Below are 27,785 nucleotides of genomic sequence, written 5' to 3'. Positions count from 1 at the left end.
CACTCTAATAGTAAGGAAGGAAATACAAGAAAACTATAACAAAATCTAAACATTTTACATCTTGGTTTTGACTACTTTTTGTGGTTCTGCTGTGTGGAACCTGGCAAAGCCATCTGCAGAAACATTTACCTTTTTACATTTAAAGTAAATTGGGATAAAATTGAAACTGTAAAATAGACACACACACACACACACACACAAAAAAAAAAAAAAAAAAAAAAAAAAAAAAAAAAAAAAACTACAGCCTTCAATTTACAGTCCAAATTAGACGGACACAAAAAACACCCAGATGTGTAGATTGCGTGTGTACAAAAGGAAAAAAAGAAAGAAAAAATATTGTGGAAAAAAGACTGAAAACTAATATTTTTTTTGGGGAAAAAAATAACATTTAGAAAAGGCAGGCAACTGAAAGCAAAGTTTGGATGCAGAACTATAAAACTAATAAAATTTCCAATATTTAGAAAACTTTTAAGTAATTCAACTGATGGTCAATAATATAATCTATCTATCTATCTATCTATCTATCTATCTATCTATCTATCTATCTATCTATCTATCTATCTATCTATCTATCTATCTATCTATCTATCTATCTATCTATCTATCTATCATGATGTAGTTGTAGTTAAACTTGTGAGGCGTGGACATGATGAGCGCTGCGCTGAGGCTCAGCTGGGAAGCCACCCAGGCGCTGACGTCACGGGGCTCTGACAAGCTGGTGGTGCCGGAAGAAAAGATGGCGGATCATGAGGAGCAGCTATCCGACGAGGAAAAGGTAATGTTCAGATAAATTCCAGGTTAATCGTCGCAGATGAAGCGTTCGGACCGTACATTCAACCTGCGTATCCCGGCTGCTTTTTTGTGCAAACGGTGGTGTTGGTCGGCGTGTCGGAATTTGGAGAAGAAGCCCGGGCCCGAAGCTCAGCCGCCGCCGCTGCTGCTTCTGCTTTATTATTTTTAGCTCAACTTCCGCTCGTTTGCGAATGTCTAACGGCGGCTCCTTGTACGGTCCTAACTCAAAATAGGAGCAGCCAACATGTTAGAAATCCACCTGGGCCGACCCCCCCGCTCGGTGTCCAGCCGGTCGGGTGGTCGTTGCCCCGTCGGGCTCCCGGGTTGCCGGTGTTGTGGAAGTTTTCGGACCCCAAAAGCTGCTAGCTTGGTTCGGTCATGTAGCCTAGCTGCGCCCTGCTAACACGGAGCCAGACTTCCGAACAGCAACACGCCCTGCGCTGCTGGACGCCGGGGCTTTCTGCCTCAGGCAGCCCGAAAGAGGGAATCGCTTCCCGCTTGTTTTGTTTGTGGGAGTCCGGGAAAGCCGCCAGATGTGGCGTGCGGACGGGACTGGGAACTCCATGGAGGAGCGCTGTGAGCTCCGCCGAAAGAAGGAAAAGTAGAACACGGAACCAGCCGTAGACATATTTTAAAAGGCACTTTAAAAAAAAAAAAGCTTCATCAACGTGACTTTAACACTCTGGAGGTGTTTTCGTGTTGTATTCTCCTTTTTTTTCTCCCTTTTTAGCAAATCAACCAGTTTTCTCCTGTTTGTTAAAGCATTATTACCGTATCGCTGTGTCAAATAGCAAGCAAGCAACATTGATTTTCATACATTTTGTTTTGTTTTATGCAATTCCATTTTAAAATGAGTCAAATTTACTTTCTTTTTTTAATCCCATATATGAAAATAGTTTGATTTACAGTAAATGGAGCAGAAACTGTCAGCCGTCCCAATCACGCCCATTTATCAGTCTGTCTTGTGTTCCTCCACCTCTTTTGCGTCTGGCTCGTCCACAAAACGCTGCAGGTTTCTTCTGCAGCAACCAGGCCTGCAGAGAGGATCATCAGGGCCGACATTCCCTCCATTCGGGGACTTGCACAGGTCTGGGGTCCGCAAAAGGGCCGCTAACGTCTCTGCGGACCCCACACACCCTGCACACAAACTTACAGAGCTTACCGCCACAGAGACCGTTTCTTCCCCCTGACTGGCTGATGAACTCTTCTAGATCAGTGCCATGTGAATTTGCAGCAATGCGATATTTAAAAAAAAAAAAATAAGGCATATTATTTACAAGAAAAAATATTTCTATTTACCTTTTTGTATTTGTATTTAAATGTTTCAAATGAGAGCAAACTGGAACTGGAGTCAAATTCCTTGTTGTATGAAGCAACTTGGCGATTAAATCAACATAGAAGGGAGGGGGGAGGAATATAATAAATAGAAACAAAACTGTAATGGTGTCATGATTGCAATAAATGTCTTGAATAATACTCAAAAGTATGAAGAAGGGCCCAATGGACACAAACTGCTCTCTTAATGTAAAGCTAAAATTCACCCCAGAATTTAAAACCCGGTCAAATTTCCGTTGTCCTAAATAGATTTACGTAGATTCAAGAGCAGCAAACACATATGTGTAACAACATTTTAAAGGGCTTAAAGTTACAACTCTCTTCTTTATTTATGGGGACAAACATTTTTTTCTTTATCAGCGCTTTCACATCTCATCGCTGTAGATGGGTTTGGGTGATTCTGCCTGGTTCACTTCATCCTTTGTTGTGGGCATTTGTTCATACAGATTTCTTCAGGTCCCATGATGCACTGATGTAGATCAGTGCTTCAAGAATGTCAAACACTACATAACAGGTTTTCTGTTCACTACTATATGGTCAAGGCCTTTATTAAAATGGCACTAAGTGGGGGGGGGGGGGGGGGGGTAAATAGGAAAGCTCCCAGAGGTCAGTTTAAAAATGAACGGTCAGAGCTTTCTGAGCAGCTCTGACCCAAAAAAAATGGCTACCACACAGTGATAACAGTAATCTGTCAGCTTGGGTGTCGCTTAATCTTTCACATACGCAACTAGATTTACACTTTCTGGTTGTGAGCGAGTTCTTTTAGCTTCTCCAAAACATTTTTTTTTTTTTTTCATAAATCCACAAAGACGGGCCGCCCCGGAGCTCTTCTGGCCGTTCATAAAAATCACATGGGAAGATGGTGAAATGCTGCACAGACATGAGTTCACAGAACTGGAGCCGGCAGCGCGGGACGACTGGAGGCGTGGTGCTTTGATGATGTCAGCGGTGTCTCCCAGTACTGTTCTTCTCTAGATGATAATGGCAGAAAAGCTTAAAACGGTACGCTATCCCCACGTCACTCCCTCGACTAGCAAAGCCGGCTTGGTTTATTCTCGACGCATCCGTGAGGTCCGCACGTCGCCCAGTGTTTCCGCACCACACACTAACTATGTTTCGGCCCGTGAAGATGTCCTGGACCAACAGACTGTGAGCGGCTGCTGGGAAGAACTTCCTGTCCCTCTTGGAAGACACGACGAGGCGCTACAAATGTTGGAAACAACTGTTTTCTACTTCTGTACGTAGAAGTAGGGTGGTGTTGTACGCTAGTCATAGTCTCCCTACACTGCCCCCTAGAGGCTAGGAGAATATTGGCTACACCAGGGAAAAATACAGATGCTGCAAGAGTTGCTGGCCTCGTTCAGTGCGTCTCATTTCCACGTGGACCATCAAGCTCCACACAAGTCAGCTGAGACTGAACTGTCACCACCTCGCTTGGCGAATCATAGACCAAACTGAGTGGATTTATATCCCTCCCCCCCCTCTTTTTGCGCTTAGTTACGGCTAATTTGCCTTGTATTCAGCTTCAAAATAGTTGATTCCGACACTTCATCTAAATAAGATAGCTCAAGTACCATATATTTTGCTCATATTGATAAATGTTGCTTTTTATGTTTGCAAGTTTTACTGAAACGCCGACTGCCTCATCATTTTTCACCCGTTCTACCGTAGATTTGCTGGTGAGTGAGAGACCGATGTCTGGTTTCCCGACACTATTTGAGCCAAGCTTTTCCTGCCTGACAGATGGCTTCCCATTTAACTCTGAAAGTACTTTGGCGCACGTTGTAGATGGATGTCAAGGTCCTGTGGCTGCAAAACAAGCCCAGATCATCAGTTTGCCACAACCATTGCCTGAAAGTTGGTCCAAGAAGTTTGTACGGATGTAGCTTTGGTTTTCGTCAAACATGTTGCTCTGCATGATGGCGCGACATCTCTCCTGAGCCTCATCGGGCCTAAAGTCATCGTTCCAGACGTCTTGTTGTTTAGTCGTCCTTTCCAAAAGATAACATGTAGAAAACCTTTTCAGAGCAGTAATCTTGGTTAATTGGACGTATTTTCTGCTAGTTCTCAGCAGAGAACAGTGGAGCGTTTGTCTGAAAACCCTCCAAGAGGAATTGGTAGCGCCGTTGTCTGCTCTGCTGTGTCTCGTGTCTTCACTTAGCTGCATTTTGTTAATACAGAAAAAGCCTTTAGACTAACTAAATGTCTGACTGTATAGAAGCGCTCAATTATTTCAGACTTCTCTTTGGAAACAGAAGAGATATTTCTAGTTTTTCCTTCCACAGACTACATATGCATTCAAGCGTAGGCAGTTTTAAGTAGTTGCAGCCTAAGCCTTTTTTTTTCCTTACTTGAATCTTGGACTTGGGGAAAAAGTGCATATATTATTCAGATGCACTTTGACTTTAACACAAGTTTACTTTTATTTTGCTCTCTTACGCACCAGTTGAAGTCGTAATGTTTTGTGCGGCAGGTAGCTCATCTGCTGAGTCTGGCTGCTTCCTGCTTACCCCACCAACAGCGTATTCAGGACTGTACTCCCAGTACTTTGTGTAGTTTTATAAAGGATTTAGACATTTTGATGTGATAATATTGTTGGCTGACAGTACGTCATTGTTGTGGCAAGAAGTTGTGCGGTATGTCCCAGTTCTGTGTTGAACTTAGCTAAACACTGCATGCAAATTTGTTCTGACAACAGTCTTTTTTTCAACCTCCGTCACCTTATCTGTGCGGTTTGGGTTTGCTCCCAATGTTTTATCTGAACTCAACAATTGACTTGCAATGATTGCTGATCTGTCAGAGACTGCTCTCCGTAGCCCGTTTGTTGAAAACGGGAAGAAAGATCTGAACTACTAAGTTGTTTTAGTGGCAATCCAGGGTCTTTTTGCTCTGTTCGTTGTGACTGTTTGACGTAACTAAGCACTGTGGGGAGTTTATTTGATGGCATTAATGAATTTGTCTCATCACTGGATATACTTTGAAGACTTTATTTGGGAGGTTCTGAAACTGTCGCAGGGGACTGAGGACTATCTGGTGAGTTAGATGATGCTGTCAGGGTCCATAAAAAAACCTGAAAGCCTGTCTCAGAACAGGTGCAGGACTTGGAAATGACTATATAGGAACCACTCTTGTGCAAATTCTCATAAAAGGTTCTTGAAAGGCTTTGAGTCATTTGAGTAGCGGCCCTTTGACTTCCTGCTAGCAGCAAAGAAACCACACAGTATTACAGGAAGCTGCTGTTACTCAATTTGCTTTGTTCCTGTTCTCTCATCTGACTACCTGAATAGTTTTAAAAACATCTGTTTTTGTTTGTTTTACAGTTTACCTTTAAAGTTATTTTACAGAGACTTTATCACATTCACGACAAACTTTACAGGTTATTAAACCTCAACCTGAATATTTAAAGAACATAGTTGCTACATCACTCCTTCAGCTCACTTATTAAATGTTTTAGAGCTATGTTGGATCAGGTCTTAGGAATGGTTTGTCATCGGATCTATTTTAACTTTTAGACCTGCACATTATTTATTGATTGATGCCAGAAAACCTTTGATTTTTCTTATATGATTAAGGGAAGGAAGGTGTACGTAATAAACTTGTTGATCAAGCCTACTTAATGTAGCTCTTCAGAGACGAATGAGGAAGTTAAAGGAATTACGTGCAGTAAGTTGCGGCTAATGATTAAATGGATCTAAATCCATCTGTTATGATTTAACAAGTGAGCGTTTGATGAAACCACATCAGTAATCGATGAATGATTGGTTTGTCCACACTCTGTAATTGTCATGGTAGGTGAACCAGGATAGCAACCCAGGGCTTGTGGTGTTGTAGCGACAGTCCCGCAGGAACTAAGGAGTTTGAGCTGTAACCGGTGGTTGCAAGTTCAAACCCCCACTCTGACCGTCTGTCGTTGTGGCAAGATGCTAGGGTGTGAATGTGTGTGTCTAAATGTATTTATGCCTTTGCATTATAAAAATGCGCTTTGGGGTCCTCAGGAGTTGGTACAGAGCCGTACAAGTACAGGCCATTTGTTTTATAGGTATGTAAGAAAACATAGTTTATAGAGCATTTGAAGCTGGCATTGAGTTCTACAGCAGCAGTAAATAGTTTAACTAGATCATGAGTCCCTTGGACAAACTGACCCATTCAATAAATTTGAATATTATTAAAAGTTAATTTATTTCAGTAACTTTAATTCACAAAGTGCATGTGACTATATCATACAGTCTTTATTTCTGTTAATTCTGATGATTTTCTGCTTACAACTAATGACAACATGACGTCGAAGATTACAATGTTACATCAGACCAGCAAAACGTTTTTTAATACAGAAATGTGTGCTTAATAAAAAGTATGTATGATATCCAGGGGTGGAAACCGCTAAAAAGCCCTTTCATGTAATGAGACATTAGATGTGACAGCGGTCTGCCGTTTGCAGACTCCTGCCTAGATATGGGCCTCTTCCATCCGAGCCTCAAAGACATCTATAAAACCTTTTTTTTTGCTAATCTTGTTACAGGCACGTAAAGGACACCTATAATGTGCATGGGACCTTCACGGTTAGCGTAGTAAAGCTGGACAAATGCGCAAAGTCCAGAGATGCGAGGCCACCTGGACACTTTTAAACGGGCTTTCTTAAATGCTTATTTTGTGAAATGTTTGAAAATATTGAGAAGTTATTGACGTTGGCACAAGAAAAAGCGTGAACTGAGCTATTCTTTTGCTTTTAATATAATATTTAAAATATTTTGTGCACAGATTTTGATCTCCGGTTGCTTGAGGATGAATAGCATTTTATGCGTTCAAAGCAAAATTCAAATTATCTTACAGGACAAGAAATTAGATTCTAGATAAAACGCTAAGAAGAGTCAAAAGGACCAATGGAGAACTAAAGCATAGAATCCTGGATGGAGTGAAAGAGGACACGGAGGTAGCTGGTGTAGAGAAGAAGATGGGGTTAGATGGAGACAGATGACTCGCTGTGGCGACCGTTCCAAGGGAAAAGCCTAAATAGGAAAACGACGACGAACAACAACAAAAATGTCTTCTGTTTAATGAATGAGAAAGGGCCCCATGAAGGCGTTTAGCAATTTGAATTAATGACCCTTGACCTACACTCTGCCTTTGTGCTTTCAGTCTACAAGCTCTTTTGCTTCCTTGGAGTGTATTGTAATCATGATCGCATGGGACTTTATGCAAGTGTAACTCAATGTGTCTGTATGATATTATTAATTTCATTATACTTCAATATTAAGTTGACGTGTGTGTGTGTGTTTTATAAAGTACCTTAAAATGAGATTGGGATTACGTAGATAGACGGAATTAATGTGAAGCATGGATTTAAAGGAAAGTGTAATCCTGATGTTAGTTATTTATATATTAACTTCCAGCAGTGCTGCATGCATCACTGTGCAAACTTATTTTATTCTATGAGTTACACAGAGAACCCCACAAGTCTGAAACAAATGTTCTTCTGTAGGGTGATACCATCTTTACTATGCCGCCGGTCTGTGCACTGGCTTGTTTGGCTTAACAGATGCATGCTTCCTGTTTCTGTTTCTTTAGTTTTATAATTTACTAAACTTTGAGTAAAATTAAGCATTCATCACAAATATTAGGTCCTTTACAGACTACCAAAGCTGTGTTGGCGATGTGTTTTCCTCACCTGTGCGTTTTTATTTTTGTGATTTAAAAAAACATGGGAACTCTTATGTCATTGAGAGGTCTGAGCATCAAGCTTTAGATTAACCCTTGTTATCTTCATTTCTTAACGCACACAGCGGCATAAGTTACTTGGTCGGACTTTGATCTAATAGGAAGCCGGGGGGCCTAGTAGGCGGCTGGGCCTGGTGGCGTCCGACTGCAGCTGAAGAATGAACAGAGGAGTGCTGTCTGTACCTGTTTCCAGCTGAGCACAACTATGCATTGACATATTTTGTAGCAGTTTCAGCACCTTGCCTGTTTTAAAGAAGACTGGGCTGCTAACTTAAAAGAAAAAAACAGTGAAGAAGTTACAAGAGTCTGATTTCTAACTACGCCCTCTATTGAGAAAGCCGTGTCCCCCCCCCCCCCTCTTATTTGATCAGTGTTCATTGCGTCTAATTAAGGTAAAAACCAAGGTAACACAAAGCTGTTTGTATGCGTTGTCTTCAGAAAGTCTCAATCGCCCAGTAAGGCTTCAAAGAAAAGTTGAAAAGTGTATCAGCCACCAACAACCTGATTGCTGCTTGTCTGGTGGGATGTAGTAACAGTATCTACCACGTAGTATAACGGATCATTTATTTTCTGAAACCTTCGATTCAGTCATGCACTGATTTTATTTTCTTGTACATGTGCGTCTCTGGTGTGCCACTGTGTGTTTCCATTCGCCTGTCAATTTGCTCTTGATAAAACTAAATGTTACTCAGCGTTTCCTCCAGAGTGTTGTAAGCCTGGCGCCAGGCTAAGCGTCGCCTGTTTATTTTGAACGTGTCTATGTTTTTGAGCGACATAAAACGACGGGTAAAGTTCCCGTAGGAGAGAACCTCCCAGTCTAAATAGCTAACGCGCTAGCTGTTATTAGCTGGGCCCCTCCTTTGAGGGGATGGTAGTCTTGTTATTCAAGTGCTTCAATCAGAGGATGTGTGACAATTTGAGCCAATGTGAATGAGTCGGTTTATATTGATTTTGACGCAAATTTGCATTTTTGAGTAATTCGTTTTTTGTATAAATTATAACTTTTCAGTCTGCGACCCCCAAGACAACAGTGCCTGAGACTGGTGACCCCCCTTTGGTACATGATTTTATGAGAGCTCTTAGCAAAAAAGCACAGTCTTACCCCTGTGTTGAAATAAGAAGTGTTGAGCATCTTGTAAAGTTATGTTTACGTATCGGTTTTACAAATAAGAAAGGACTTTGAAACGTGCAAACAACTGTGATTTATTCTCATAATAGTAGCACATTGTTCTCATAATATTCCGATTTTATTCTTGTATTGTTTATTCTTTGTACACCTTACGGTATGACTTTACTCTCATAATTTCCACATACAAAAATCTTATTATGGTGATTATAGATTAAAGAAATGGGTTATTGGCCATGGGGAGTAAATTTCCTCAAAAAAACTGATTAACACATTTCTGAGAGGAAAATCGGATGTCCTCTGATAATGAAATTTTGTAAATATTCAAGAAAAAAAATTATATTTGTCACAATGAAAGGCACACATTTGCTATATTAAAACTAGGATATTCTCTCACATGATGTGCGACCCCTACGGTGTCTACCACTGACCCCCACTTTGGCAAACCCTGCCCTACATCACAATATCATTCAGTTTGACTTTAAAAAAATTCAAAAGCAACTTTTAACGGTAGAAAAAGCCCTTTTGTCTTTTTTTTTTTTGTTTGCTGTTCTCTCTGAGGCTTACTGCTTATAAATTCTTGCTCTTAGTGATGGTTGAGGGCACAGACATTAAACCCTGGCCTGAAGGCGGGGCTCCTGCAATGTGTAGATGTGTATCTGCGTCGACACATGAGTCAAGTCGCCGGCAGCTGTATTATCAGAGGGAACAGAGCAGTTCTCCCTGTCATTTCTTTTCTTTTACTATATATTTATTGTGGTTTACGGTCTATCTGGGGATTGATTGGGATTAGGGGGCTTTTGTGTCAGCATCAGAGGGTATCAGTAAGGATTAAACAAAGTTCCTCCTTAAAGGGATGGTGGGGTATAGCAGCGCCTTTCACGGGGAGCGGTCGTCGGGTAATACGAGCATGAATATACAGTGAGTACATGGAGAATAGGGACCAGCTGGTGTCTAGGCTCAGAGAGCTCAAAGACACAACCCTTAGTCCCACCCTGCGGGGGTTCCTTACTTCCCACATGTCCTGTTGAGTTTTTGTTTGAGAACTTTTGTTGACGCTGTTCGGGTGGCGGTTCACGCCAGAATCCCAGCTCTACAGACTAGACTGTCTAGGATTGGAAGACATTCTGGGTAGCTCCCTCCATAGCCCAGCGCAGACGTTACCATTTGAGAAAGTATACAGTACTAGAGCGTGTCGCACTGTGTGAAGGAAGATGCAAGATTGTACAACTTGTTGCTGAAGCAATACTGCCTGTGACAAATCGGGCTGACCAGACGGCACGGTGGTGAACAATAGGTCCCCCATGTTAAGGTGCTTGTTATTGGATACGGCGCAGAAGCAGTGATGGCGGGCTGACAGAGAACCAGAAGCAGGCCTTGGTCAAAGCAGCGGTCACACTGCATGATTTTCCAAGAAAACATCAGATGCACCTTGATATTTTTGTGGGTGATCTCTGGTCAGGAGAGAGCTGAACAGGTGCATCTTTCAAACCAAGCGACCACGTTTTCATTAACAGAGATTTTCTTTGACGGACGAGCATTTTGAGCCGCGACGGCCAACAATCACACAGCAGGAAGCCAACTTCATTATTCATTTCAGATGACTTGGGAAGACTGAAGTAGGGCTGGCCTATTTTAGATAAAGAACAAACACTGAATTCAGCCTCAAAACTTCATTCAACGATTCTTTTTTTTAACAATTTAAATAAGAAAATGAACATGTGTTCTCTGAACACTTGGAAGGAGGCGGAGCTTGGTGACTGAGCGTTCCTGGCTCTGTGTTTCTGATTGGCTGGGAGGACATAATGACTAGTATTAACCCACATGATAGGCTAAAGGCAAAAGTTAAGAAACAGTTCTACTATTGAGCTATTTATAGACCCTGTTTTTATATATAAATATATTAAATCGTCCAGCCCTAGACTAATGCATGGTTTACATCAATTTAGAGAGGTGGAAGAACGTTCTAAAACCCTGATAATGTTCTGTTGCTATTGGAGAGAAATTAAACTAGTACATCTGTTATCTTTCGGGCCCAGGCTCTGTGGCGCTCTGCTGGAAAGGGCATTTGAAAGTTGTTCAATCTTCCCTCCATGCGGTCCCACTGACACATAGTTGAACTTGATGGAGACTTCTCTGCAGGTCTCTCCAGCCCTGGATAGGCAGGAAGCTGTTACAGACAGGAAGGCTCTTCTATTTGTTGCAATTTTCCTTCATTTTGTTCTCCTGCTGAATAGGCTTTTTTAGATGATTCCTCTCAGCTTCTCTTCCTGGAACATCCCCAAGCATTTGTGCTGCAATTCTTAGTGAAAAAAAAACTTTCCCAAAAGCTATAAGAAAATGCTACATTTAAAGCAATTCTTCTGCATTTTTCAGTCCTGCAGTCAACATTTTCTTTTTCTATAAATGTTACCATGTCCTAGAAGCCCTAGAAGAGTGTTGTCAAAAAGAATGATAGCCACATACAAAAAATGTGAATTTAGATCCACATCAGTATCCCATCAGAAAATTCAGCATCATGATTTTCAGATGAAAGACCACTTCACAGCAACTCCAGGGCATTCACTCCAGTTTAACATGAACAAATGGGGACCAGCTGATCCTCACAGCAAGGAACTCTGTGCTGCTGTCATCATCAGAACAGCCTTATGTTGTTTTTATTGTTCTAGTCTATAGGAAGAGCCCCCTGGCCTTGGAGCTACTGGTTTATTTTCAAAAGAAATGTGAACTTCCCTGCAACTCTAAAACACCAAATGTCTATTTGCATTCCCTTCCTGTTTGGAATCTAAATCTTATGTGAAGCACTCAGCTGACCTAAACAGAAATTTCTAAGTGTTTCATGTAACTCAACATTTTTGAAGAAAGCTAATTCACAGCATTTTAAACACTTGATATTTGTGAAGTACTTGTAACTGTATGAGACGAGCTATTAGGGAGCAGCACAGTGATGGAACTGCAGAGCACCTGCCAATAGCGTTTCAGTGATTTTCTTTTTCTATATAAGTCTATATTTTGTACTATATGTCAATTTGTTCAGATTTTTTTTCAAACAAGTATTTCTTTGGATTTTAGATTAAGTTTGAAGCTGGAGTTTGTGCCAGTGTTGTGTAGAATGAGCAACTGGTACATGACCATCATTCTTTACCCACTCAGGGGGTGAAGATTGTGATAGATTTTAAACATGGTCTTAATATAGTATATAGTGTTTCAGAGGGTCGATGCTCAGTGACTGAGGGTAAGAGATTGAGGAGGTGCGCACAGAAGCGAGGCGGGGGTGGGGGGGGGGGGGGGGGGGTTGAACAGGGTGTTGTGTGGTGTAACACTGCAGCTTGAAGGGGGAGCTCAGACTAACAGTACCTGGTCATTGGGGGTCCGTGTCCGTCAATAACAGCTAGCGTTAGCTTATGATGTCCGCAAGGTTTACTACTAAACTGTTGCAGATACAGGAGCTGTACTGACCTTATGTTGCTCTCAAACATCAAGGCATTGATTGTTTTGACAACCCTACTATATACCATCTATCTATGGTGTCACTATTGCTGGTGTGTCAAAAAACAAATTCAAAATAAACAAATAACACTAAGCCTGGCGGCGGGGCAAGTAAAGCCTGGCGGCCTGCCAGGTTTATAACACAGTGGGCAAAACCCTGGACTTCTCGTAATACTACTTTTATTCTGGTATTCATTTATTTTTGTAATTAAAAAATACATATTAGGGCCACGGAAGAGTACATTTCCAGAAAAAAACCCATATTATTTTCAAAATTAATTCATCCAAAGTTTGATGGGAAAAAATTTTTATGTTTTTTTTTGATGACAACCATGATGTCATTTTTATTTCTTGAAAAGTAAATTAAGGTAAAAGAATTTATGGCAAAATTATTTGCTATATTAAAACTAGGATATTATCTAACATTCCAAAATCAGAATGCACCCTGGAGAGCTTTCAACAGAAGCATATCGATAAAATGGAAATCATATTGATCGATATTGATAATTGTCAACAAATTCAAAACATATATATTAACTGCAGCCCTGGCCATTTTATGCTGTTGCTTAGCAATCAGACACAGAACAAACACTGAATTCAAACTCAACCCTTCATTTTACCAATTTTTTACCAAAACTGCAAGTTTATTAAATCGAAAAGAACACGTGCTCTCTGAACTCTTTGAAGGGGGCGGAACTTGCTGACTTAGCTTAGCTCATTGTGTAATACCACTAGTAGAAACATTTTGTTATATTTTAATTTTTTTAGATTCACAGGGCCACCCTCTTGTTTTACAAGCATGTTTCACAGCTTGTGTTTAGTTGCACTTTGAATTCAGGTCAACTCCCAGACGAAAAGCTTGACATAAAAACTGAGTTACTTTTTTTTAATCGTAATTTCCTTTCCTTGATTTCGATCCAAAACCACCATTTTGGAATATGTATGAGATAGCTTCCTGTCTTCACCTTTTTTCTGGGTGCTGTGCTTGTGTCACAGGCAAAGCAGCAGCTCCAGCTCTATCATAAATGAAACCAAAATAAAAAAGTTTTTCCTATGCCTGTCATATTGACGGTAAATGTTTTTGTGTGGCATCCAGAGCTTCAGAAAGCAAATGTGAGAATGGCCACCGAGCAGGAAAGACTGGAACAGGACAGTTCTTTACAAAAACTGGTTTTCAGTTAAAAATAAAACCAAAATCTGCTTTTTGCATTACTGTTTATTAATATGGCAACGCAAATACATGTCAGGAAAATGTGCAATCTGGGCAGCCAGATGTTATTCGTAACTTTAATGGAAAAGCGACCAGGGGCCTGCTGCCCAGGGAGCATCTCTCAGTAGTTTGGCAGATGGGTCATGGGAAAGACCTCCGAATGACAAAGTGTGTTTATGCTGCCATCCAGATTAAGGAGGGACACCCAAATGCAAATAACTCTTTCTACGGGGGTCATCATCCCAAACAAACACAGTTTTCCACCACCCTCTACATAGTGCATATGTGGATCATCCAGACGCACCTTTCACTGTACATTTCAGGTGTTTGTTGATTGGATCCTGCAGATATTGTTTGGGATAGCACTAATGACACACACACACACACACACACACACCTCAGTGCCTTCATTTCTCTGAGCATCGCTCATTAGCAAGAATCAATCTGCGGCTCTGTGAGAGTACCTGAGAACATGTATACACACACCCTGCTAATAATGGCCCATGGGACACCAACACTCGCTCAGAAGCACAACGTGTCAGCACACATACACACTGGTTCATAAGGAGCTCCTCTGGCAGATGAAGCGGCGGTACCAGAGGAAGCCCGGCTGGTCCCACTGATAGAGAGCGCCAGACAGATACGGCGGTAGGGCAAGAAACTGTGCGCGCTACAGACCTCAGCACATTTTTATTTCCTTATATGGTCGTAAAGCAGGCAGGGGAGGGAAGGGCTGTCTTCTCGCTGTCAGTTGGACATGTGACCTGGAAACAGGAAGTGCTGCGAGCTGCAGCAGAAGAGAAGGAAGGTAGTTAGAGCTGCTTGGGTGGCTGCGGGTTGACTGACAGGGTGTTGCTCCACCGCTCCAAACCTGTAACGCGGATACCTCACCCCCCCTGTTGGCTGCATGGCGTAGACCTATTTAACCTGGAGGTAGTAGATATATACCAGCCAGCCATTGTTTTGCTAAAAGCAGAAGTTTTTTAACGTTGCATAATTACAATTATGGGCATTTAAATAAATAAATACATTTTACATTTCCAAATGAACTAAATGTGGGTTATGCACTCTGCAAACTTGGCAGCCATAATTAGTCCGACGTTGAGTTTGCTCCAAGTCGTGCAGGGGACACAGCAAATGTTAGCAAAATGCTACAGTGTTAGCCTAAATGCAAAAGGCTGTGTTTCAGAAAACTAACATTGTACATCCCCCTGAAACCTGGTGGTGGCAGCGTTGTGCTGTGGTTGTTCAGCCAGGACAGAGAAGCTGAGGGCGCTGAGTCAGAGCTGGATTCAGCTGAACAGCAGGCCAGTCCCAGAGGAAGGGGTGAAGATGCTACCCCAGACCTGCCCAGGTCCGCTCCAAGCCCGAGCCGAGCTGCAGTCATCCGCTTTGCATCAAAGCAGATTCAGGTGCTAGAATGGATCAGTCTGAGTTTTGACCTAAATTGAACTCAAAATATGTGGCGAGGCTTGAAAAGTGGTGTCCTGGTCTGACTGAGCCGAATACAGATACAGGCCGAGCCTCTCAGATTGCTTTGTGAAACTAACATTTTCCTTCCCCTCCACTGTCGGTAATTAAACCCAATAAAACTCTTGAAATTTGTAGTTATAATGGGAGACAGTCCAGGACGGACGCACACTTCTGCAAAGTGTTCTATATGCTTCATCAGTAATATTTTCTGCCATCGTGTTTTTCATTTTGAGGAAGGACTTCTCATGGGTTCCTTTTAATCTCTTGCAAATGCTTAAAGGTTTCCGGGTGGATGGCATCAGTGGGTTAACTCATGTCTGATGTGTTTCCATGCAGGTACGCATAGCAGCTAACTTTGTCATCCATGCCCCGCCAGGAGAGTTCAACGAAGTTTTCAATGGTGAGTGCGCCGATTCATTGTAGTTTAATAAGAGGGATGACTTGGTTAACACATCTTCTGTCACATTCAGGAATGTCATTTCTTTATTGATTAAATTCACGCTTACAGTTTTCAGAATGAATTCAAATAGTTTAGGTCTATAAAATAGTGAGATCTGGTAGATTCAGTCGGCTGACCATTCAGAATACAACATGATGACAGGAATTAGATACTCTGTTAAAAATCTTCTTTTTTTTTGGTAGATTCTCTTCTTAGTTTGAACTTAATGATTTAACAACTGAAGGGTTCACAAACGCCACAGCTTGGATCCCAGTTTTCTGCTGACCAGTAAAAGAAAATCCACCATTTTCAGTTTTTCAAAATGTTTATTTTTGTAAAAAAGAAGGAAAAAAAAAAGGAATGAGGTAGCTTAGCTCAAAATGATTCTGATTTTTAAGGTGTTTGCCTTGATCCCCAGTTTAAACTCTTTAATAACCCCTCTTCAGACAGGTCAAGCATTACCCAGCAGTAGTAAACAATATTTATGCTGCGGTTCAAGCGCTCAGTCCTAGATCCTGCTCAGCGGCACACAGCCGTCCACGTTTACCTGGGAAACTTCCAGGTTCTCTAGTTATTGCATTTTCCTGTCTGAGGTTGTTTAAAAGCTGTGGGCAGCAGACCCGACTGCAGTGATTCCTCTGCAGATAAGTTGACATACTAGACATGTTCCTGCACGTCGCACATTCTTCTACGCGGTCACCGCTGTATCCACTGTAAACAGATGGCAACACTAGATTTCTGACCCCAGTTTGGCAGGAACTCCACCCAGCCGCCATCTCATCCTTCTCCATCAGCCAAGCAGATCCATCAAGATCACAGGCCCTGCACGCCTTAGGTTAGGTAGCTGAGGTTGGGGAACCAGGGGAACGTGTGGGAGGAAAGTTATTTGAATACAAGTAAAGTTGTTGTGCACCATCCTCAACATTTTATTATCTGCATCTGATTCTGCTGATGACCGTATTTCTCTGGTTGGGCCTGCACTGGATGCTAATACAACAGACTCGCCCACCAGACAGCTGTTTTCAGGTCTAATGATTGGGGCTGTAAGGAACCCGCAGTTAGAAGAGGATAGTTCAACCTGCAGTAAACTGACTGCTTTGGAGGTTGATCAGATATGACCAACAATAGTAATATTTGATCTTACTTTGCACCTCTTACAGTTCCCATTGGTTCCAGGTTCCTCGCTACCTTCTGCAGGGGATGAGGGGGGTAACGTTACTGGGTCGACTTCATTTTCTGAAGTGTTGATGGCCAAGCCTACAGAACATGCGGAGATCACGATAATACAGATACTCTGAAAGGGCCTGATGACTAGACGGACCTAGAAGTTGCTTTAATCTTTAAACATGTTAATGTGTTTACATGGGGAATATAAGCTTTACTCATGGTTCATAGGGAGAGGCTGAATAGGTAGGGAATTTGCTTCCATGATTTTCCAGGTCTGGAGAAGTATGGGGAAAATGGTGCAGAATGGACAAATTTACACCAGACTCTTGTTTTTTTTTCCCCTCCATTCTCTGAAGGGCAAACATCTAACAGTGCAGTGCTTTTCACTTTGTCCTATGCTAGGCTGCTGTGCATTATATCTGCTTTGGATCTTAACATTTTACCCATTAGTGGTTTGTTTTCTACCTACGGACAGAATGATCACATTCTGAAATCATGAAAAGGAACATCTCTACTTGTTTGGACACTTGACAACTTCAAATTCCAATTAAACTTGACCTCTGACCTTAACCATTGTCTAAAATGCCAAAACCACAGTAAAACTGCTATTCTTCGTCATTTCTAAAGACGAAATAAAGGTACGGAAGTTTACAAACTGTGCTGTAAAGAAGCTGTGTAAAGTCTGGCTCCAAGAGTTCTAAAACCGGACAGAGTTGATCTAAGCGTGCCCTTATGGCACTGTTCCACATGCCGTTGTGTTGTTTCATTAGGTGTGGAGCCTACAGATAAGAACCAGCTACCATTCAAGCCTGGGATTTTCTTCTCATTGTTCCTGACTGCTTCAATAACATCTTTCCATCCTAACATTTTTTTTTAACCTTTCGGAGTTGCTGGAAACGATGCCGGTACCAAAGTTATCACCAATACTGAAAGAGTTTCTCCGTTTTGCACCACAGCATCCACCGCTGGAACAAAGAGGGACTGAGATGCTTTGACCCAGTTGTAGCTCATCCTGCAGAATCTCTGTTTTGGCACCGCAAAATCCTGCCATGATCTGTCACCACTTCTACCGGGGGGGGGTCTGTCTTTAGCTTATCGCAGTCTGACAGACGCTTACAGGAATAGAGCCCCCCCCCCCCTCTCCCCAAAATACTTAGCCCACTTTGATCTGTTAGTCATGTTGAAGCCTCTCCCACTGAGCTAATTTAGCATGTCTGCTTCTCTCCTCTGGCGTAAACCCTGCAAAGTCTGATGGGAGGCAAATTTGTCTTTGTGTCATCGAACACCTTCACTTCTTTCCTACCTTTGCTTTTCAGTCTCCTCACTAATAATCCCTCCTTTTTTCTCCCCAGATGTGCGATTGCTGCTCAACAATGACAATCTTCTCAGGGAGGGTGCAGCGCAGTAAGTCTCCTCTCGTGCTCTTAGATGTGCAGAGTCTCCAGCTTCTGTAGCCCAGGTCTGTGTCCACGGTGGCTAAACGTTGTCAACAGAACCCGACGCGCTGACACAATCAGAACACAGTCGGTGCTTTTATGCGGCCAAAAATGGCTCCGACCCGTGGAGAACATTTTGGCTGGCACAGAGCAGACTTGCTCCAGTAAACATCCTGGTGCTGGTCCACAGCCAATTCCTGCTCAACAGGGGGACCCCATAAGGATTACACTGCCAGAGGTGCTTTAGCTTCAGAACTGGAGGCCTTTATATAGCAGGGCTCTGATTAGTTTTTACAAGGAGAGGCGTAGACAACAGATTGATACCAGGGATCCCTTTAGCCACGAGGGGTTGTGTTTCTGCTCATCTGTCTACATCATCTTTATGCCTGAAACATCTTTATATTCAGAGACTGCACCATAGTAGAGTATGACTTGTAATACCTGCATTTTTTTTTTCTTACAGTGCTTTTGCACAGTACAACTTGGACCAGTTTACTCCGGTGAAAGTTGAGGGCTACGAGGATCAGGTGAGCTGTCGTTTCACTCATCCATGAAAAAAACGTTCCAGAACAGCTGTTCAGGCAGTTTTAATGCAGGGGCTTAGATTTTACCTTCCTCACTTTGAAAACAGTGACATCTTCCTAGTCACGGTTTTACTGCAACAGATGCCTCAGTAAAATGACGTTAGGCAAACATTCTGTTAAATCTAGCATTGAAAGTCATAATTTTTGGCCTACACAGAAAATGTGAGAGAAAACCGTACCTGCGTATAAGCCCTGGAGACATCATGCTCACTGTGAAGAATGGTGGTGGCAGCATCATGCTGCGGGGGTGCTTTGTTTCAGGTGATGGAAAGTTAGACGCTCAAGGTCTGGAGACTGGGACCAGAGGTGGGACAGGAACCGTAAACACAGCCAGAGCTCCAGCTGGAAGGTTTAGCTTAGGAGACATTCCTGTGTTACACTGGCCTTTTATAGATACAGGCTTCAATCTAGTAGGAAATATGATGAGATTAAAAAAAATAAAATAAATCAATGTCTTCCATCCGCTCTGACTGAGCCAAAGAGGCACTTGTGGCTCTGGAACAGCAGCTTGCAGACGCCTGAAAACTATGATCCTGTCTCAATGCGGCTGAAGCTAAAAGTGTAACACATTCATTTTAAAATTATTGTTAAAATAAAAGTGTAAAGGTAAAAAATAAATGAATGGGCCCAAAGGGACCAACCAGTTCCAGTTTTAGTTCCAGCACATTATCATAAATTAATTTAGTGTTATGTCTTCAGTATAGGGGCCATAACAGGGGTCTGACCAGTTTTATAGGGGCCCTGGCTCCTGTGTAGAGCCGCTCCAAAATGTTTTTCCTTCCCGTCAGAAAAACATGCTAAAGCTAAGATTACTTCACACCTAAACCTGCCAGGGTATGAATGACTTTATGCTCAACTGTAGTCTGGAAAACATGAAGCCATTACTGTTTCTGAGGCTCATTAAGTTAATAAAAGACAGACGTGGGAGTGGTGACCTAGTTGTTAGCGAGCCTGGCGTTTGCATCTTGGAGAGGCAGCAAGGTTGCCGGTTTAAAACTCATTCTGTCCCTCTGGGACCCTGAGCAAGACGTTTGACCACAGATTACTCCCCGGGCTCCACTGGGTGCAGCAGCACTCTGCTCCCTGAGGGGGAGGCACACCCACACACAGATCTCCCCTCTGGGACATTTTTATTTTATTTTGTGATGACCTTTTTCTTTAGATGAGCAGTTTCTAATATGCACTTTTATTGTGTCACTCAGGCGTCTAATGGAGAAACTGAATATAATAAAACTGGACAAACAAGATCAGCAGTTGTTTCTGACAGCGTTGTTGTTTGTTGTCGCCGGGTTGGTTTGTGTGCTGTGCCAAATGAATGTGGCTGCCTTCTGTAATGATTGCAGTGGATTATGGAAAGATGTCATCATGTCCCTGTGTTCCTTTATCACGCACTGAAATTCCCCTGTCAGACACCCAGCAGGCTGAGCTAAGTGTTGAGCAGGGAGGCAGATGGAAAGTTCGAGCTGACATCTGTGTCGTCAGTAGTGTTCCTTATACTTTAGATCTTCCTCTACCTCCTGCTAAAGACGATGTCTTTCTTTCTTTCTTTCTTTCCTTCTTCTTGCCTCCGCCTCCACTCTGCGTTTCAGGTCTTAATCACAGAGCATGGTGACCTCGGGAACGGCCGGGTTCTGGACCCGAAGAATAAGATCTCCTTCAAGTTTGACCACCTGAGGAAGGAGGCCAGTGACCCGCGCCCTCATGATGTCGAGAGCTCCATGGAAGGCTGGAGGAGCGCCGTGGACGCCGCTGTCAGGGCCTACGTCAAGGAGCACTATCCCAACGGAGTGTGCACCGTACGTTCCCACAGACGCTTCACCACAACCCTCCGTTTACTAGTTTTGTTTTTGAAATGAACATAAGCATCGCACTGAGCAGAGTTTTAGCCCTGCACGTTCTTCCATAAATGACACCTTCACCCGTCTCCGTTCTCCCTTCAGGTTTATGGGAAGACCATCGACGGGCATCAAACCATCATCGTGTGCATCGAGTGCCATCAGTTTCAACCCAAAAACTTCTGGTACGTCTGAAACGGATTAAACTAATTAGATCTTTTTTCGACACGTTGATTACCAAGAAAATCTCAGATGTTGCATGTGATGTGTAAGAAGTGAATACACCTTCTGAGGCTAATACAATAATTGTCAAAGGACTTTGGACGCTCAGTAGCGGTGCTGAGCTGTTTCTCATCATGCTGATCTAATTGGATAAGACCTGGCCCAATCCTCTTTGCTGCTGGGTTTTACTGGGCTTGGCCGTCGTTAGGTGGAACAAGCCCAGAAGTCTTGCGTCTGCTACTAGTGACGAGGAGGAAAGGGAGTCGTTTAAAGGTAGAAAAGGTTTGAAATAATGGCTGGATTCTGCTTTGGGATTTTGATAACGGTAGTGATGTCATAACCTGGCCAGCCAGATTGATAATGCGCAGCGTTCTCCGTTCTGCACATTATCAATCTGGGAGCGCTCCTATTGAGTCCATTTGGGGAAAGGAGGGACCTTCAGGAGAACTTACCGAGCTGATTGGGGGAAGCAACTCCCGCCCGGCTACTTATGGTTGGTTTTAGCCAATCATGGCATCAAATTAAAATGTAAACACCAGCTGCTATGAGAAACTTGCAAAAAAGCTTGCAGCTCCACACTACTCCAGACATTTTGAATTGAGAAAGCGTCTTCAAACTATGGAAAAGAGTCCAGTTGTTTTGTTTAACTTTTTTGGAAAACCCTAACAAGGTAAGCTAGCCAAGGTCACTTTTTGCTGTTCTTCAAAGAAATCCTATACAATATACAAAAGAGGTCAGTTTCTGTGTTTATTTTCTACCACAGGTAAGGTTGGATCAGCTCATATTTATCCAGAGCTAATTTCTGTTATCCTAACGGTTTAGATGAGGTAGTCGGCAATCTCCCTTCAGATATCACAAGATGCTTGCGTGTCCTGATTCCCAGGCAGCAAGGGGGGCTGTAGCAAAAAAGCCATTTATATGTGAATACCTGTCATTTATAGGTCGCCTGTTGATAAGGACTGACAGAGCTGTGGCTGCCAGCTAAATGAAGAAAAAACAACTCTCAAAGGCCTTTCTAGTATTGAGATTCTGTATTTTCTGATTTACAGCAGAGCTGCTTCCACTCCTTGTGGATCTCTGTTAGATGGTGTCTATGGCCAGACCCCCCCCCCCCCAAAGTTTGTTTTTCTTCAGCAAACCAATGTTTGTGTTTTTTTTAGCCACTTTCAGACCATCCTGTCATTCTATGATCTAAATGTTTACATCACGCTTGGCGAAAAACTGACAGGTCACAATGTGGAACGGCAGGCTGAAGTCTGTCCACTAATATTACACCACTGTTCCTTGTTGGGAGGAGGTCACTCGCCCATAACCTCTGAACTAGAAAGGTTAATACCAGATGAGTGTGACGTGGTGCAAGGCAAAACCAGACAGCAGCCCTCTGTACACAGAGGGAGAGCGTCCATCTGCCAGATCAGCTGATTTGGAGGACCCGCTCATCATGACTGCTGGGTTCATCTTCAGAACACTAAGACCTGGAAAGCACATGAACGTACCGTCCTCAGTGCTGCTGGACACCAGCAGAGCTAGGGTGGACTGAGGCCCAGGTGATGGGGAGGATTGAAGCAGGCAGCCGGCCGCTACATGGAAGCAATGTTCAGCTAAACGCAACAGCAGCGAATGGATGACAGTCAGTCTGCTGTGTGGCACTTTCCATTTTTATTTTTTCAAACGGCTAAAGTCAACTATAAAACAAAGTGCACGTCTGACTGTTTGCTTCCACCACTACAAAGGAGTTTTTTTTACGTTTGCAATCTGTCTGCTGCCGGTACGGGAACTGTTCCTAAAAAGAAAACTGCTAACGAACCCTTGATTCAGGTTTACTGGCCAACTCTGCTCTGAATCTGAGAACTGACCCAAACGTCGTTTTGACGTTGCAGACGTTCTGCGGTGGTCGGCTGCACCTGGAGCCCGGTCACAAAACGTAGGAATGTCGATGGTAATTACAGTGTGCGTCATGTCTCTGCAGGAACGGACGCTGGAGGTCAGAGTGGAAGTTCACCGTCTCTCCCTCCACCACTCAAGTGGCAGGAATCATGAAAATCCAGGTATGGGATTTGCTCTTGCTTCTTCTCGTTGGTGGGCGTGGCTTTTTGTGCACGGGACCACGAGGCCATTGTTTGGTGCTGAATCAGAAGTACCAGGAGTCTGGCCTTTCAGTTCCTAACACACTCTGGTCTCTTTTCAGAATATATGGTAAATGTAGACAAAACTGAAGCCCTGGGCATAAATAAAAAGATTAACAGACACGATGGGCTTACACATGGTAGGAAATACCTTGGCATATATATCTACATCTGTGTTGAGTCTTTGACACTAATTCCAGTTAGACCATCCAATCCATCTCTAATGATTTAGAACGGGGGTCTACACTCCCCCCTGTGCCTTACCTTTCTGCCTAGGCTGCCCTAGCTACATCAGATGCTACCTATACATCAACTTTTGACAATCTGAACAACACTCAGAGGGAGGCGTGGTCTGGGGCCACACCTAGCAACAAGCCCATTCACCTGGAGAGAACTAAAATAGAAAAATAAGCAGCAGATTCCTCAGAGCGCCAGACATTGTGTCCAACAGTCTGACAGCTTCTTGTTCATGTCAGACTAAGCCGTGGAGCTACTAACTAAAATAACTCCACTCATACTCCCAAATGAAGTAAATATTGGTAACAGGTCCTTGATGCACAGAAGAAAGGTCTTTCAACACACAATACACTGCATTAGTTTTGTTTGGATCTTTAGGGCAAATGTATGTTTTTCCCAAATATACTGAAGCAGTTTTAAAATGATTACTAGATCAATGGAGTCAGACCCTCACACATACGACATGGGGGTCCAAAAGGCCTTGAATAGATGGCAGGAGGAAGAAATCCTGTCCTCACTGAGGCATCAGAAAGCCGTCTTCATCTGATGGAACCCCGAAGAGCTTTCTAATTTAAAAATGTATTTAGTGCGCTACTTGTCCCCGTCTTTTCACCCTAGGTTTCTTTTTTTTCCTTCTCTGTTTCCGTCAACATCTTTTAATTCAAAATTTCTTCTGGTGAATTCTAGAAAGATGGACTGAACTTAGCACATATAGTGTAGTGCTCTTAAAGAAAATCGAAATAAAGATTAAGTTTACGTAACGTTGTCTAATACATCCTAAATTTGGAGACAGAAGTATTTTTAGCAGCTGGCTGATCAGAGATAAGTTTCACAAGTTTACCGCTCCTGTCTGCACGGCGACTGTTGAACTCAGCTGAGCTGGACCTGCAGGTCAGACACAGACTGAATGCTCTGTCCTCTCATCTGTACAGGTTCATTACTATGAGGATGGGAATGTTCAGCTGGTGAGCCACAAAGAGGTTCAGGAGTCCATGTCGGTTTCTGTGAGTATAACCCCTAACCTGTCTTAAATTGACTTGCAGTGTGGGAAGGTGTCTATAAATACATCCATGATGGTTGTGTTTGTGCTAAAGGGGGGGGGGGGTTACATTTAGTAAATAGTTTCATGGGGATTCTTCTCTCTTATTTACACTGTGGGTGTAGCCAGTGTGCTCTGACCCCTCAGTTTCTCTTGTTCTGAAACACCTGATGAATGTTTTATCATCCTTTTAGAACGAGGCGACAACTGCTAAGGAGTTTGTTAAGATCATGGAAGCTGCAGAGAATGACTATCAGGTAATGTACAAAGTGATGTGAAGCTGTGCATTCAGGCTGCTACAGCACAGCAGAGAGTTAAACATCACCAGTTAACAGAAGCCTGAACGCATCCCTGCAAGGTTGTTCACTTTTATCCCTTCAAAGCATCCAGCTGTCTGTCACGGCACATTCTGGATTAGGAAATGTTTTAGAAACTTTAGAGTCAAGGTTACTGTCTGCTAATCGCACACAGGCTACACAAATGTCATGCGCTGTTTGCCCCTCTCCCATCAGGTAAACGCTTCAGACGGCTCAAAGGCAAAACAAATACTTAGAAACAGCTTCTTCCCAAGAGCTGTGAGGGCAATCGCCCCCTGATGGGAGAGTGCAGTCCAACGCTTTTAAATCACCCCACTGTTACTAGCCTGTCATACGTTACAATCACCTAAATGTTACTGTCTACTGCACACTGTCATCTCTGATTATCTAAATGCACACTGCTGTAAACAAAGCCTCAATCATCATTGTTCAATAAGCACTCTACTACCTCATTATCTTTATCTGTGACTTTCCTGAACGCTAAAAAACAAAAAGGTTTGTTCTGTTTGTCAGGGTTTTTTTTGCCTTCATTATGTGTAATGTGAACCGGAATAGCCAAAGAGAAATTTCACTGCGGTGACAAATAAAATACTCTTGATTCTTGTGCTAACTGTAACTGTTGTGCTAATTGCTAATATTTCAAGTTATGTCGCAAAACCCAGATTCAAATCTAAGATCTTTAATCACGTTTTTATTTTGAAATAGTAAAATCCAGTGTAACAAACCTGCTCCTATACCCAGTGTGACGTCACCTTTGATCCATCCATCCATCCATCCATCCATCCATCCATCCATCCATCCATCCATCCATCCATCCATCCATCCATCCATCCATCATCTATACCTAATTATCCATGTCCAGCTATACCCCTCTCTAATATAATAACGTGATCACAGAAAGGCTTTATAAGGCCCTGTATAGTTGTAATAAATAAATTATACACAGAATGCATAACAAGACATAACACGCTTGGGTTTCTGTAATTGTTTTACTGGACAGTAACATTTTGAAAGTATGTTTTAGTTATTTATAGTCCTAAAGGGGAAATAAGAGTATCAGAATCAGTAATGTCAGATCCGAACTTTACAAACCCAGCTCCACTGCGTACCAGGCGTTAAGCTCATTTATTAGGGGTGTGTTAATACTTTGGCTTGAAATGCAAACTGAATAGATGTCACTCTCTTCTAGATGTCATCAGAGAATGTTAAAACAAACTTTGAGATGTTTAATTTTACATAAAACATTTTTGCAGTCAAGCTTTGAGAAAATGGTTGCATCAATTGTTTGATATCAGTTTTGAAAAGAAAAAAAAAATGCCACATTAACTCATTATCCTCCCTTTCTGTCCCTTTCTCTCTTTCATCGTCTACAGACGGCCATTAATGAGAATTACCAGACCATGTCGGACACTACCTTCAAAGCCTTACGCCGCCAGCTTCCTGTGACACGCACCAAGATCGATTGGAACAAGATCCTGAGCTACAAGATCGGCAAGGAGATGCAAAACGCTTAAGAAAAAACATCAGAGAAGAATACAGACAGATGCCCCCCCCAACCGACCCCTCACCCCCTCCCAAACAATGTTGCATGACTGGATAGTTGTATCGTCTTTGTACAAAAATTAGAGAAAACAGGGACAAAGAAGGGTTTGGTCTCGCAGCCAGAAGTTAAATATTATATGCATACCTTTCTGTACATGCACTGTAAACTCTGTATATTGGCTCCGCGATGAGAAAAGTCAGTGTATTTGGGAAAATGAAAACCAAACCTAAAGGAAACATTGGAAGACATAGGAAAAAGAGTTCATTACCACACGTGCAATATTTCCGAGTGAGACCACACCATTATTTGGACCCGGTGACAAAAGGATTGAATTTGCAGATGTGGTAAAAACAAATCATTTTTGGGAGACTTTATTATTTTATTTTTTTTTGGTTTATTTTCTTTATTTAGGAACGAGCCCAGATATTACAGCTAAAACAAACGAGTCCCTTCACTTCACTGTTAATTGTCCATACAGTCAAGTACTTAAAAGGAAGATAATACAAGGGTTTGTGTTCATCTTTGGCCCAATCAGCCAACATTACCACACACTCAGTGTTCTTGTTCCCTCATTTTGGTACTCTCCTCACCGCCTGTCCTGTTTGTGAGATCTCAAGTTTGCAGTGCTCCTTAGCCTTTTTGACTTGACATCGTCTGAACTCTCACTCAGCGCAGGGAGTTTGGACCACTCAAACAAGCTTCATTAACAAGACATGAGTCGCTAAATAATGTGCATAATGTCCAATTTACAATAAAATGAAAAAGCATCACTTTCTCCTCCAGTGCTTATTTTTTATTAAAAAAAAAAAAAACAGAACCTGACTGTATTATATAACAAGGCACATTGTAATATATTCCTGTATGAAACAGCCTGTCTGTCGGTTTGGTGATTTATTTCCATGAGATTAACTGTAACTCAGTCACAATTATGTTGCATTAAATGACAAATTTTCTATTTACCGACTCACTTCTAATTTCTGAAACCATTTACTGTGTTAGAGGCAAAGCTCCTTTTTTTTGTTGCCGTCCATTTTTTTTTTTTTGACTTTGCTTTAGTCTGTATTGTTAAATATCAGCCAATTACTGTGTTTAATAGCTCGCCATAAGAGTTAAGCTAGCACATCCCTTTATGCACACAGGCTCCGAGATTATTCCAACCTCCTTGGGTTCAGGGGCAGGAGTTCCTTTTCTCCTTGTTTACTCCAAATACTAATGCATTAGTCTGAAATAGCAACAGCTTCAGCTATTTAGATGAAAACGTGCAGCGTTTTTCAGCTCAGGGTTTTTTTGGATATCAGCAAATAAAAACATAAAAAGATCTGGTCTTTATCAAGATCTCAAATTATATCTAACAAGTGTGGAAACAGATTTGATACTTGTCATGTCTTGAATTAAAAGGAAGCCAAAATGCTAAAACAGTTTGTGGAACCAACATTGCTCTGGTCCTTTGCAGTTTGCAGAGATGAATTTCTGCACAACTTACCTAAAGCGCAGTCAGGTTTAGAGCTGGATTTAGACCGCGTGTCATGGTTTCAACGGATAAAAATCGCTTGGTGCTGTGAATATCACATTTATAAAGAATATTACACTAACGTGTAAAACAAAGGCAAGCGGCAATCAGATTATTACATTCTGTCTAAGGTGTCTTCAAGTGATAGAGGTGATTGATTTGATCACTCTGGAATAAAGAAATGTTTCAA

General features: G+C 42.3%; 1 protein-coding gene across 1 annotated transcript; it reads left to right on the top strand.

Moving 5' to 3' along the window:
• The first annotated feature begins 631 nt into the window (after positions 1-631).
• LOC105927062 (capping actin protein of muscle Z-line subunit alpha 2) lies at positions 632-27,042 on the top strand. Its single transcript, XM_012863656.3, has 10 exons — positions 632-775; positions 15,477-15,540; positions 18,099-18,150; positions 18,646-18,709; positions 20,356-20,562; positions 20,707-20,786; positions 22,793-22,871; positions 24,119-24,190; positions 24,420-24,482; positions 25,916-27,042. Exons 1-10 carry the CDS (start codon positions 647-649, stop codon positions 26,054-26,056), a joined length of 951 nt encoding a protein of 316 aa, XP_012719110.2. The 5' UTR covers positions 632-646; the 3' UTR covers positions 26,057-27,042.
• Positions 27,043-27,785: the final 743 nt, after the last annotated feature.

Source organism: Fundulus heteroclitus, chromosome 2, assembly GCF_011125445.2.
Source record: "Fundulus heteroclitus isolate FHET01 chromosome 2, MU-UCD_Fhet_4.1, whole genome shotgun sequence".
NCBI classification, from domain to species: Eukaryota; Metazoa; Chordata; class Actinopteri; order Cyprinodontiformes; family Fundulidae; genus Fundulus; species Fundulus heteroclitus.
Note: the sequence above shows the minus strand (reverse complement) of the source record. Positions and strands in the feature narration are given on the sequence as shown.

Bases quoted from the DNA above. Each gene is read 5' to 3' on its own strand.
- LOC105927062 (XM_012863656.3), top strand. From the start codon at position 647: ATGATGAGCGCTGCGCTGAGGCTCAGCTGGGAAGCCACCCAGGCGCTG. The intron at 20,787-22,792 runs GTACGTCTGAAA...ATGTCTCTGCAG, and splicing joins TTTCAACCCAAAAACTTCTG to GAACGGACGCTGGAGGTCAG. The intron at 24,191-24,419 runs GTGAGTATAACC...TCATCCTTTTAG, and splicing joins AGGAGTCCATGTCGGTTTCT to AACGAGGCGACAACTGCTAA.